At 54.0% G+C, this 13,304-nt stretch overlaps 1 protein-coding gene across 1 annotated transcript; it reads right to left on the bottom strand.

Annotated features, from left to right (window-relative positions):
- Positions 1 to 9,275: 9,275 nt before the first annotated feature.
- Positions 9,276 to 12,007, bottom strand: LOC128814561 (uncharacterized). The gene is made up of 4 exons (XM_053990505.1): positions 11,985 to 12,007; positions 11,461 to 11,533; positions 10,802 to 11,365; positions 9,276 to 9,996 (listed from the first exon to the last, which is right to left on the bottom strand). Exons 1-4 carry the CDS (start codon positions 12,005 to 12,007, stop codon positions 9,868 to 9,870), a joined length of 789 nt encoding a protein of 262 aa, XP_053846480.1. The 3' UTR covers positions 9,276 to 9,867.
- Between the last annotated feature and the right edge of the window lie 1,297 nt (positions 12,008 to 13,304).

The raw sequence follows: 13,304 nt of genomic DNA, 5'->3' as shown, positions 1-13,304 counted from the left end.
AGCAGCTGCTGCATTCTTGCAATTGCCTTCAGTGCGCACAGAAGCCCGCTGCTCTGCTGCTTGGTTTTTCCGCATTCAGTCAATTGCACAGGATTGAAGCTGGGGCAGGCTGTTCAGCTTTGCTGCTTTTCAGCATCTCAGATGCCCTTCTGCTCTGTGACAGCTCTCCAGGTTTCTTGCCTTCGCCAGGCTGCAACGTGCCCGCTAGTACCCAGAGCTGGGCAGGAGTGGGCAGAGAGCACGCTCATGTGCCAGCAGTTTGCGGCTTGCCCAGGAAAGTGCAGTGTCCTTGGAATGTGCAGCAAATCCAATTTCTTGGCAAGTCCGGGGGAAGTGAGCAGTGCAGGTACACTTTCTCCTTGAGAAATGGAGTGGCAAAGCTTTTCGCTAAGATGTAGGCGACTAGAGAGGCAGAATACGGAGCTCCGCAGCTGGCCGATAAGAAGTGCCGCTTCCCGGCGTCTTTCGGCAAAAGCGGCGCTCCGGAGCGCACCGCTGCCGCTCCAGTCAGCTGTGCGCCAAAAAGCCGCTTCTTCGCCTCCGGCAGCCGGAGATCGCGGTAGCTTGCATAGGCGAAGAACGAAGCCGCGAAGAAGCCGGCTTGTGCGCGAAGCTTGCAGACAGCTGCAGGACGGTGGCTGCCGCTCTCCTGCCTGTTGAATTCACTCTGGGCATGCGAGTGGAAGGTGTTCCAGGACAACTTTCCTGGGTTTTGACGTAGTCCTGCTGCATCCCTCCTTGGAAATTCTTGCTGCTCCCCGGAGGCTCCGAGATGCAGAGAACACGATGGCAGCTGCTGAAAAGAAGGGCAGCAGTGAGTTTGTCAAGAAACAAGAATATAGGCAGCTGCCTGTGCTTGGCAAGGAGCAGCTGCTGCATTCTTGCACTTGCCTTCAGTGCGCACAGAAGCCCGCTGCTCTGCTGCTTGGTTTTTCTGCATTCAGTCAATTGCACAGGATTGAAGCTGGGGCAGGCTGTTCAGCTTTGCTGCTTTTCAGCATCTCAGCTGCCCTTCTGCTCTGTGACAGCTCTCCAGGTTTCTTGCCTTCTCCAGGCTGCAACGTGCCCGCTACTAACCCAGAGCTGGGCAGGAGTGGGCAGAGAGCACGCTCATATGCCAGCAGTTTGCGGCTTGCCCAGGAAAGTGCAGTGTCCTTGGAATGTGCAGCAAATCCAATTTCTTGGCAAGTCCGGGGGAAGTGAGCAGTGCTGGTACACTTTCACCTTGAGAAATGGAGTTGGAAAGCTTTTCGCTAAGATGTAGGCGACTAGAGAGGCAGAATACGGAGCTCCGGCGCTGGCCGAAGGGAAGTGCCGCTTCCCGGCGTCTTTCGGCAAAAGCGACGCTCCGGAGCGCACCGCTGCCGCTCCAGTCATCTGTGCGCCAAGTAGCCGCTTCTTCGCCTCCGGCAGCCGGAGATCGCGGTAGCTTGCATAGGCGAAGAACGAAGCCGCGAAGAAGCCGGCTTGTGCGCGAAGCTCGCAGACAGCTGCAGGACGGTGGCTGCCGCTCTCCTGCCTGTTGAATTCACTTCTGGCATGCGAGTGGAAGGTGTTCCAGGACAACTTTCCTGGGTTTTGACGTAGTCCTGCTGCATCCCTCCTTGGAAATTCTTGCTGCTCCCCGGAGGCTCCGAGATGCAGAGAACACGATGGCAGCTGCTGAAAAGAAGGGCAGCAGTGAGTTTGTCAAGAAACAAGAATATAGGCAGCTGCCTGTGCTTGGCAAGGAGCAGCTGCTGCATTCTTGCACTTGCCTTCAGTGCGCACAGAAGCCCGCTGCTCTGCTGCTTGGTTTTTCCGCATTCAGTCAATTGCACAGGATTGAAGCTGGGGGAGGCTGTTCAGCTTGGCTGCTTTTCAGCATCTCAGCTGCCCTTCTGCTCTGTGACAGCTCTCCAGGTTTCTTGCCTTCGCCAGGCTGCAACGTGCCCGCTACTACCCAGAGCTGGGCAGGAGTGGGCAGAGAGCACGCTCATGTGCCTGCAGTTTGCGGCTTGCCCAGGAAAGTGCAGTGTCCTTGGAATGTGCAGCAAATCCAATTTCTTGGCAAGTCCGGGGGAAGTGAGCAGTGCTGGTACACTTTCACCTTGAGAAATGGACTTGGAAAGCTTTTCGCTAAGATGTAGGCGACTAGAGAGGCAGAATACGGAGCTCCGGCGCTGGCCGAAGGGAAGTGCCGCTTCCCGGCGTCTTTCGGCAAAAGCGGCGCTCCGGAGCGCACCGCTGCCGCTCCAGTCATCTGTGCGCGAAGTAGCCGCTTCTTCGCCTCCGGCAGCCGGAGATCGCGGTAGCTTGCATAGGCGAAGAACGAAGCCGCGAAGAAGCCGGCTTGTGCGCGAAGCTCGCAGACTGCTGCAGGACGGTGGCTGCCGCTCTCCTGCCTGTTGAATTCACTTCTGGCATGCCAATGGGAGGTGTTCCAGGACAAGTTTCTTGGGTTTTTACCTCGTCCTGCTGCATCCCTCCTTGGAAATTCTTGCTGCTCCCCGGAGGCTCCGAGATGCAGAGAACACGATGGCAGCTGCTGAAAAGAAGGGCAGCAGTGAGTTTGTCAAGAAACAAGAATATAGGCAGCTGCCTGTGCTTGGCAAGGAGCAGCTGCTGCATTCTTGCACTTGCCTTCCTTCAGTGCGCACAGAAGCCCGCTGCTCTGCTGCTTGGTTTTTCCGCATTCAGTCAATTGCACAGGATTGCAGCTGAGCCAGGCTGTTCAGCTTTGCTGCTTTTCAGCATCTCAGCTGCTTTCTGCTCTGTGACAGCTCTCCAGGTTTCTTGCCTTCGCCAGGCTGCAACGTGCCCGCTACTACCCAGAGCTGGGCAGGAGTGGGCAGAGAGCACGCTCATCTGCCAGCAGTTTGCGGCTTGCCCAGGAAAGTGCAGTGTCCTTGGAATGTGCAGCAAATCCAATTTCTTGGCAAGTCCGGGGGAAGTGAGCAGTGCTGGTACACTTTCACCTTGAGAAATGGAGTGGCAAAGCTTTTCGCTAAGATGTAGGCGACTAGAGAGGCAGAATACGGAGCTCCGGCGCTGGCCGATAAGAAGCGCCGCTTCCCGGCGTCTTTCGGCAAAAGCGGCGCTCCGGAGCGCACCGCTGCCGCTCCAGTCATCTGTGCGCGAAGTAGCCGCTTCTTGGCCTCCAGCAGCCGGAGATCGCGGTAGCTTGCATAGGCGAAGAACGAAGCCGCGAAGAAGCCGGCTTGTGCGCGAAGCTCGCAGACAGCTGCAGGACGGTGGCTGCCGCTCTCCTGCCTGTTGAATTCACTTCTGGCATCCGAGTGGAAGGTGTTCCAGGACAACTTTCCTGGGTTTTGACGTAGTCCTGCTGCATCCCTCCTTGGAAATTCTTGCTGCTCCCCGGAGGCTCCGAGATGCAGAGAACACGATGGCAGCTGCTGAAAAGAAGGGCAGCAGTGAGTTTGTCAAGAAACAAGAATATAGGCAGCTGCCTGTGCTTGGCAAGGAGCAGCTGCTGCATTCTTGCAATTGCCTGCAGTGCGCACAGAAGCCCGCTGCTCTGCTGCTTGGTTTTTCTGCATTCAGTCAATTGCACAGGATTGAAGCTGGGGCAGGCTGTTCAGCTTGGCTGCTTTTCAGCATCTCAGCTGCCCTTCTGCTCTGTGACAGCTCTCCAGGTTTCTTGCCTTCTCCAGGCTGCAACGTGCCCGCTACTACCCAGAGCTGGGCAGGAGTGGGCAGAGAGCACGCTCATATGCCAGCAGTTTGCGGCTTGCCCAGGAAAGTGCAGTGTCCTTGGAATGTGCAGCAAATCCAATTTCTTGGCAAGTCCGGGGGAAGTGAGCAGTGCTGGTACACTTTCACCTTGAGAAATGGAGTTGGAAAGCTTTTCGCTAAGATGTAGGCGACTAGAGAGGCAGAATACGGAGCTCCGGCGCTGGCCGATAAGATGTGCCGCTTCCCGGCGTCTTTCGGCAGAAGCGGCGCTCCGGAGGGCACCGCTGCCGCTCCAGTCAGCTGTGCGCCAAAAAGCCGATTCTTCGCCTCCGGCAGCCAGAGATCGCGGTAGCTTGCAAGAGGCGAAGAACGAAGCCGCGAAGAAGAGGGCTTTTGCGCGAAGCTTGCAGACTGCTGCAGGACGGTGGCTGCCGCTCTCCTGCCTCTTGAATTCACTCTGGGCATGCGAGTGGAAGGTGTTCCAGGACAACTTTCCTGGGTTTTGACGTAGTCCTGCTGCATCCCTCCTTGGAAATTCTTGCTGCTCCCCTGAGGCTCCGAGATGCAGAGAACAGGATGTTTGTCACTCGAGATCATTTGGAGTCAGTTGAGGTCATCTGAGGCCCTGACTGAAGTCACTAATGGTCATTTGTGTTAAATTGATTGCACCTGAGACCAGTTTCCCCTTTTTTTTTTTTTTTTTTCCGCCATTTTGAGAAGGTCAAAAGCGTCCCGGCCAAGACGCTCCCAAGATGGCGGCTGCAGGAGGACCTTAGTGGAGTGCTGCAATACCGGACTGTTGCCACAAGGTGGCAGCACTTATGCCCGCTTCAGGAAGGCGCTGCCGCCCGGCATGGGTCTGCAGGCAGGGGAGTGGAGCAAAAAAGAACAGGTCACTTGAGGTCATTTAGTGTCACTTGAGGTCATCTGAAGCTCTGACTGGGGTCACTTGATGTCATTTTGGGTCACTTAAGATCATCTGAGGCCCCGACCGGCGTTTTCTGGGGTCACTTGAAGTCTTTTAGGGTCATTTGAGGACATCTGAGGTCCTGACTGTAGTCACTTGAGGCGACCTGAAGCCCTGACCGGGGTCACCTGAGGTTATTTGGGGCCACTTGAGGTCGTCTGAGGCCCCGACTTGGGTCACTTCAGGTCATTTGGGGTGACTTGAGGTCCCCTGAGACCTTAACTGGGTTAACTTGTGGTCAATTGGGTTCACATGAGGTCATCTGAGGCCCTGACCGCGGTCACTAGATGTCATTTGGTTTCACTTGAGTTCATCTGAGACCCTGGTTGGGGAGACTTGAGGTCATTTGGGATCATTTGAGGTCACCTGAGGCCCAGACCGGGGTCACTTGAGGTCATTGAGAGTTACTTGAGGTCACCGGAGGCCCTGACTGTGGTCACTTGTGGTCAATTGGGGTCACATGAAGGCATGTGAGGACCGGCCTGGGGTCACTTGAGGTCATTTTGGGACACTTGATGTCACCTGAGGCCCAGACCGGGGTCACTTGGTTTCATTTGGTGTCACTTGACTTTATTTGGGGTCACTTGAGGTCATCTGAGGTCACTACAGGTCTCTTGAGGCCATGACCGGCGTATTTTGGGGTTACTTGAGGTCATTTCGGGTCACTTGAATTCACCTGAGGCTCTGACCAGGGTAACTTGACGTTGCCGGAGGCCCTGACTAGGGTCACTTGAGGTCATTTGGGGTCACTTGAAATCATCTGAGGCCCTGACTGGGGACACTTGACATCGCCTGAGGCCTTGACCGGGGTCATTTGAGGTCATTTGGGGTCACATGAGGTCATCTGAGGCCCTGACCGGCGTTTACTCGGGTCACTTGAAGTCATTTAGGGTCACTTGAGGTCAACTGAGGTCCTGATTCCGGTCACTGGAGGTGACCTGAAGCCCTCACTGGGGTCACCTGAGGTCATTTGGGGGCACTTGAAGTCATCTGAGCCCCTGACTGTGGTCACTTGAGGTCATTTGGGTCACTTGAGGTCATCTGAGGCCCTGACTGGAGTCACTTGAGGTCATTTTGGGTCACTTGACATCGCCTGAGCCCTTGACTGGTTTCATTTGAGGTCATTTGGGGTCACTTGAGGTCACCTGGCGCCCTGACCGGCGTTTTCTCGCATCACTTGAGGTAATTTAGGGTCATTTGAGGACATCTGAGGTCCTGACTGCGGTCACTTGAGGTGACCTGAAGCCCTGATCGGGGTCACTTGAGCGTATGTGGGGTCACTTGAGGTCATCTGAGGCCCTGACTTGGGTCACTTCAGGTCATTTGGGGTGACTTGAGGTGCCTGGACGCCTTGACTGGGTTCACTTGTGGTCAATTGGGGTCACACGAGGTCATCTGAGGCCGTGACCAGAGTCACTTGAGTTCATTTGGGGAAATATGAGGTCAGCTGAGGCCCTGACTGGGGTCACTTGAGGGCATTTGGTTTCAGTTGAGGTCATCTGAAGCCCTGGCTGGGGGAACCTGAGGTCATTTGGGATCACTTGAGGTCACCTGAGGCCCAGACCGGGGTCACTTGAGGTCATTGAGAGTCACTTGAGTTCACCGGAGGCCCTGACCGGGGTCACTTGAGGTCATACTTGAGGTCATCTGAGGCCCTGACTTGGGTCACTTCAGGACATTTGGGGTGACTTGAGGTCACCTAAGCCCTTGACCGGGGTTACTTGCGGTCATTTGGGGTCACATGAGGTCCTCTGAGGCCCTGACTGGTGATTTTTAGGGTCACATGAGGTAATTTAGGGTCATTTGAGGACATCTGAAGTCATGACCACGGTCGCTTGAGGTCACCTGAGGTCCTGATATGGGTCATTTGAGGTCATGTGAGGCCCTGAGTTCCATCATTTGAGGTCATTTGGGGTCGCTTGAGTTCACCTGATGCTTTGACCGGGGTCAATTGAAGAAATTTGGGGTCACTTGTAGTCACCTGAGGCCCTGACTGGTGTGTTTTGGGGTCACTTGAGGTCATTTAGGGTCATTTGAGGACAGCTGAGGCCCTGACCGGGGCTACTTGAGGTCATTTAGGGTCATTTGAGGTCATCTGAGGCCTTGACTGTGGTCACTAGAGGTCATTTGAGGTCACTTGATTGCACCTGAGGCGAATTTCCCGCCTTTTCTTTTTTGGTGACATTTTGAGAAGGTCAAAAGCGTCCCAGCCAAGACACTCCCAAGATGGCGGCTGCAGGAGGATCTCGGTGGAGGGCTGCATTATTAAACTCTGGCCACAAGGCGGCAGCACTGTTGCCCGCTTCAGCCAGGCGCTGCCACCCGCCGTGGGGTTGCAGGCAGGGAAGGCGGGTAAAGAAGAACAGGTCTCTTGAGGTCATTTGGGGTCACTTGAGGGCATCTGAGGTCCTGAATGGGGTCACCTGATGTCATTTGGGTCACTTGAGGTCATCTGAGGCCCTGACTGTGGTCACTTGAGGTCATTTGGGATCACTTGAGGTCATCTGAAGCCCTTACCGGAGTCACTTGAGGTCATTTTGGGACACTTGAGGACATCTGAGGCCCTGACCGGGGTCACTTGAGGTCATTTGGGGTCATTTGGGGTCACTTGAGGTCACCTGGCGCCCTTACCGAGGTCACTTGATGTCGCCTGAGGGCTTGACCGGTTTCATTTGAGGTCATTTGGGTCACATGAGGTCATCTGAGGCCCTGACCGGCATTTTCTCGGGTCACTTGAGGTCATTTAGGGTCTTTTGAGGACATCTGAGGTCCTGACTGCGGTCACTTGAGGCGACCTGAAGCCCTGACCGGGGTCACTTGAGGTTATTTGGGGTCACTTGAGGTCATCTGAGGCCCTGACTTGGGTCACTTGAGGTCATTTGGAGTCACTTGAGGTCCCCTGAGACCTTGACTGGGGTCACTTGTGGTCAACTGGGTTCACATGAGGTCATCTGAGGCCCTGACCGCGGTCACTTGGTGTCATTTTGGGTCGCTAGAAGTCATCTGAGGCCCTGACTGTGTTCACTTGAGGTCTTTTAGTTTCACTCGAGGTCATCTGATGCCCTGGCTGGGACACTTATGGTCATTTGGGATCACTTGAGGTCCTCTGAGGCCCTGAACAGAGTCACTTGAGGACATTTGGGGTTACTTGAGGTCATCTGAGGACCTTACTGGGGTCACTTGAGGATATTTGGGGTCACTTGAGGTCATCTGAGGCCCAGACCGGGGTCACTTGAGGTCATTTGGGGTCACATGAGGTTATCTGAGGCCCAGACCAGGGTCACTTGAGGTCACCTGAGGCCCTGACTCGGGTAACTTGAGGTAATTTGGGGTCACTTGAGGTCATTTGGGGTCACTTGAAATCTCCTGATGCCCTGACTGGGGTCACTTACGGTCATTTTTGGTCACTTGAGATTATCTGAGGCCTTGCCCGGGGTCACTTGAGGTCTTTTGGGGTCACTTAAGGTTATATGAGGCCCTGACTGGGGTCACTTGAGGTCATCTGAGGCCCTGACCGGGGTCATTTGAGGTAATTTGGAGTCACTTGAGGTCATCTGAGTTCCTGACTAGGCACGCTTGAGGTCATTTGGGGTCACTTGAAATCATCTGAGGCCCTGACCAGAGTCACTTGAGGTCATTTGGAGTCACTTGAGGTCATCTGAGGTCCTAACCACGGTCACTTGAGGTCACCTGAGGCTCTGACTGTGGTCACTTGAGGTCACCTGAGGCCCTGCCTGGGGTCATTTGGGGTGACTTGGGGTCATCTGAGGCCCTGACTTGGGTCACTTCAGGTCATTTGGGGTCACTTGAGGTGACCTGAGGCCCTGAGTGGGGTCACTTGAGGTCATTTCTGGTCACTTGAGGTTATCTGAGGACCTCACCGGGGTCACTTGAGGCCCTGATTTGGGTCACTTGAGGTCATCTGATGCCCTGCCTGAGGTCACTAGAGTTCATTTTGGTTCACTTGACATCATCTGAGGCCCTGACTGGGGCCACTTGAGGTCATTTGTGGAAACATGAGGGCATCTGAGGCCCTGACTGGGGTCACTTGAGGTCATTTGGGATCAATTGAGGTCATATGAGGCCCTGAATGGGGTCACTTGAGGCCATTTGGGGTCACTTGAGTTCATCTGAGGCCCTGACCGGGGTCACTTGAGGTCATTTGGGGTCACTTGAGATCACCTGACGCCCCAACTGGGGTCAGTAGAGGTCATTTTGGGTCACTTGATGTCATATGAGGCCCTGACTGGGGTCACTTGAGGTCATCTGAGGCCCTGCCTGGGGTCACTAGAGGCCCTGATTGGGTTCACTTGAGGTGACCTGAGGCCCTGAGTGGGGTCACTAGAGGTCATTTTGGGTCACTTGAGGTCATCTGAGGCCGTGACCGGGGTCACTCGAGGTCATTTTGGGTCACTTGAGGTTATCTGAGGCCCTGACTGGGGTCACTTGAGGTCAATTGGGGTCACTTGAGGTCAACTGCGGCCCGGACTAGGGTCACTTGAGGTAGCTGAGGCCCTGATCGGGGATGGTGTCTCTGCCCCTGGCTAGGGTGAAAGCAGATAAGATCTAAGTTGTTGTAGATGTCGGCGAACCCAATGGGAAGAATGATGATGTCTAATTGCATTTCAGAAGGCTGAATGATTGCTTTATTATAATTATGTTATAATACATTAATATGCTATATAAAAGAGGATACTAAATACTACATGCTACTTTCTCTAACTATCATATCTAACTAACTCACAACTCGTGACCCTGTTCTCCAGAGCCCAGACACAGGTGGATCCGATTGGCTCTCAGGCCCAAACAATCCACCATGATCCAACCAAGAGCTCACTCCAGGTAAACAATTCTCCAAACACATTCCACAAGAGAAAAAAAAGGAACAGAAATAGAAATTGTTTCCTCTTTCATTTCTCTCTGTGCACCTCAATAAAAAATCCTGAGAGAGAGAGAAATGTGCTTGCCACATATCACCATTTTAGTATAAATTTAAAAAAAATTAAATTAAAAAAAAAATGCATCTGCAATTCTTCTGCAGGGTCCTACAAAAGAGAGCAAACACATCTCAAGAGGTCCCCTTATCAATTTGCTAGTTATCAATCAAAAGCCAAATCAAATGCTGATGTGGAATGTTCAAAGAGATCCTTTACCTGCAAACCATCTATCAAATCTCTAAAACAAAACTTACAACATAAAAACCCAAACAACAATTAAAATAATGCTCAAATTTCAAGTCCAAACAACTGATTCTCGGGAGAAGGTGTCCATTGATTGGAAACGTTGATCTTGACATCCTCAAAAGTCCTTCTCAATGCTGAAACAGAGAACTGCTGAATCCTGAAACAAAACAACTGAAGAAAGTACAAACAACAATTAAAAACCCATAAACAAAAACCAAATGTGACATCATATAATTATCTAATACCAAAACACTGAATGTCATCCCAGAGACTGCAACAACTGATAAAACCAACTCTGGGCTGATTGTCAACCATGCAAACATACCTTTCTTGTGCAAAAACCATCACCAAATTTTTTTTTTTTTTTTTAATCTCGGAATCAGAATGCCCAGCAAGTAGCAGGCTTTAAGACCCTGCGCAGCTGGCGGCCCCGGTCCATGCGGGCGGAGCCAAGATCCCAAACCCGGCCGAGGGGCACACGGGGCCCTCCGGCCGGGGGCTGGACCAATCGGTCCCAGCCCGACCGGCGGGGCGGGATCTTCATCTTCACAGCCCGCCCCCACCACGCGGCCAGTGTCACGGCAAGTCTTCCAGCATTGTGTTCATCCCGCACCGCGCCTGGCCGTGGCCGCAGCCACAGCCTCTCAGGACGCGGTTGACCCCGCTCCTCAAACGAGGGCATGGCACAAGAACTGCCCCAGGGCTCAGCAGAGAAGGTGTTTTTCCCAGAGAAGTGTTGATTCTCAGGACCTGCGGCACGGTTGGGCCGCCACGCAGCTCTCTGACCCCTGGCCGCAGCACCCCCACGCTCTCCGGTCACAATGCCAGCGGCAGCATTCCCGGAACTCATCCCCCCCGCCCCCCAAACGGGAGCGGGAGGGGCGAGGGGCCTCGAGCTCCGGCGAGAATCCCCCACCCAAGCAAGAATTGGACCAAGAAAAACACTGTTCCCCAGAAAGGCACTAAACTTCATAACTTTCACTTTCGCGGCAGCTGCAAGGAGCTGCCGAGGAGCGCCAGCAGCAGAGAACAGGCTGGGAGGGGACCCCGGGCTGATTGGAAACGGCGGGGTCCGCTCCAACGCGGCCCCAGGCTGCTGCTGCTCGCTGCTGCTGGCAGCGCCTGGCGACCCGGCGAAAGCCGCGGGAGGCGGCGGGGCAGCCGGGACCAGCGGGGCCGGCGCGGGGGCCGGTGCGGGCGGCGAGGCGCGCATCACAGCCGATGTCGGCGGCGGAGCCGGCGCGGGGAGGTCATCGGCCGGCGCCGCAGGCTGGGGGTCTTCTATATCATCACAGCTCGCATCGGGAACAGGCTCCGAGCCGGCGAGCGGGACCACCGGCGCGGCGGAACCGACCGCTGTGGAGGGATCAGCCGCTGGCACAGGGGGCGCAGCCGCCGCCGCGGGAGCGATGACGGGCGGTGCCGGAGGCGGGGCTGACAACTCCGAGGCAGGGGCCGGCGCGGGAGCCGGCGCAGGCGGCGTCTCCGCCCCTGCCGAGGTGGCTTCAGGCTGGCTCTCAGCGGCGGCTGTGTCTCCCAGCTCCGAATGGGCAGGAGGAGGAGGAGGCACGGCTGCAGGCGGGGAAACCGGCGGGCGGAGCGGCGTCTCCGCCTCCGCCGGGAGCGGCCCCGCACCCTCCGAAGGGACGTGGAGGCGGGGCTCACACGCTGCAGGAGGAGGAGGAGGAGGAGGTGGGGGATGCTCCCTCTGCGCAGAAGCAGAAGAAAACTTCTGAGCCACGGACAAAGGCTCTGCCCCCCCCTTTTCGCGGGGGGGCACCTGCAGCAAAGACTGGATTATCGGAAAAGGGGTCCATTTCTGGACTATCGGAAGAAGATCTAAATAAACTTTCATGTATCGAAACGCCCAGAGATCTCGCATGATGCTTTGCCTGATGAGGAAATACAGGGATCTCCAAGCCTCTGTATTCAGGGAAAAAGCCAGATCCCCGAAAAAAACACGAGTGTCTGCATATTCAAGAAACTCCAAAAAATCATCATCAGGGATAGAAATTCCATTGACCCGAGCCAAATCTCTCCAGAGGGCAAGTATAGGGCCATGTACACAAGACAAACCAATGTCGAAATCTGCAGACATCTCTTCCCAAGGTTAAAGTCCACCCTAGATCGGGGTAGTACTATTATGAGAAAATCAGTACCTTTCAAAGGAAGGCAGAGGCATCCAGTTACGGCAAACTGCTCGGGGCTGCACCTGGTCCAATAGAAAGGGTTCCCACGGCGTCTTACCTCCCCTATCCCTCGCAGGGACGTCGGACATGCCTTTTCAAGAGGGTTCACCTCCTTTCCCGTGTTAAATCACGGCTGTGGACCGATCCAGGTCCTGGTTCTTCATCCAACGTTCGGGGTCACCACTTGTTGTAGATGTCGGCGAACCCAATGGGAAGAATGATGATGTCTAATTCCATTTCAGAAGGCTGAATGATTGCTTTATTATAATTATGTTATAATACATTAATATGCTATATAAAAGAGGATACTAAATACTACATGCTACTTTCTCTAACTATCATATCTAACTAACTCACAACTCGTGACCCTGTTCTCCAGAGCCCAGACACAGGTGGATCCGATTGGCTCTCAGGCCCAAACAATCCACCATGATCCAACCAAGAGCTCACTCCAGGTAAACAATTCTCCAAACACATTCCACAAGAGAAAAACATAGAGCAGAAATAGAAATTGTTTCCTCTTTCATTTCTCTCTGTGCACCTCAATAAAAAATCCTGAGAGAGAGAGAAATGTGCTTGCCACACTAAGTCCCTTCCAACTCAAACCTGTTTGTGACTCCATGATCAGAGGTCTGTGTGCCCAGTTTACTCTGAATGACTCCCTGGTGCTTATAAGGAGAAACAGGATTTAGAGCGAGTTATTCTCCATCTTAAATTAAAAATAAATTAAAACTGAAGTGGGAGCCTTGAGATGGCTCATCTCCCCTGGTTTCTTCATCCGCCTTCCTCCTTGACCTCACACAGAACCCAGTAGCTTTTATCAGGGAGACTAAAGTCAATGTGGGGAGTGTGCAGAGTTTCAGCCTCCCAGACAATGTCTGAATGACAAGTTATCACCAGCAAACTGGAGCCCGAGCAACTTAATCACCACCCCCTTTGAGCTCTGTGTGCATTGAATAAAGGTGAGATAAAGGTTGCTCATGTGTTGGGAGAGCCTTTGAAGTCTGACTGTGCCCAGAGGACAAAAGGAAAATCCAGTGCCTGCCTGCTGGAAAGACAGTGAGCAAAGAGCGTTCCTGGGAGTGATTAAGTAAGGAAAATGTCTGCTGGTGGGAAAAGAAAGGGGTTTGTCTGTCAGTACATCAGTGACTGACCCACCACTGTCAGGAGACTGCTGATAAATGTGCTTTCCTGTGCTGCATCATGACTTGGGCCAGAGCTTTGGGAATGGGCTGCAGAGCAGGGAGTGTCCCAGTCTGGGGTGCCAGGAGCATCCCATGTAGGAGATGG

This window comes from Vidua macroura, chromosome 14, assembly GCF_024509145.1.
Source record: "Vidua macroura isolate BioBank_ID:100142 chromosome 14, ASM2450914v1, whole genome shotgun sequence".
NCBI lineage: Eukaryota > Metazoa > Chordata > Aves > Passeriformes > Viduidae > Vidua > Vidua macroura.
This window is presented reverse-complemented; position numbering and strand designations above follow the sequence as displayed.

What these genes read in the sequence shown, in the direction of transcription:
- LOC128814561 (XM_053990505.1), bottom strand. Translation starts at nt 12,007, where the DNA reads ATGCCTCTGCCTTCCTTTGAAAG. An exon ending in CCTCCACGTCCCTTCGGAGG is followed by an intron (nt 11,366 to 11,460) that starts GTGCGGGGCCGC and finishes GCCCATTCGGAG; the next exon opens with CTGGGAGACACAGCCGCCGC. An exon ending in CAGCTGCCGCGAAAGTGAAA is followed by an intron (nt 9,997 to 10,801) that starts GTTATGAAGTTT and finishes TACTTTCTTCAG; the next exon opens with TTGTTTTGTTTCAGGATTCA.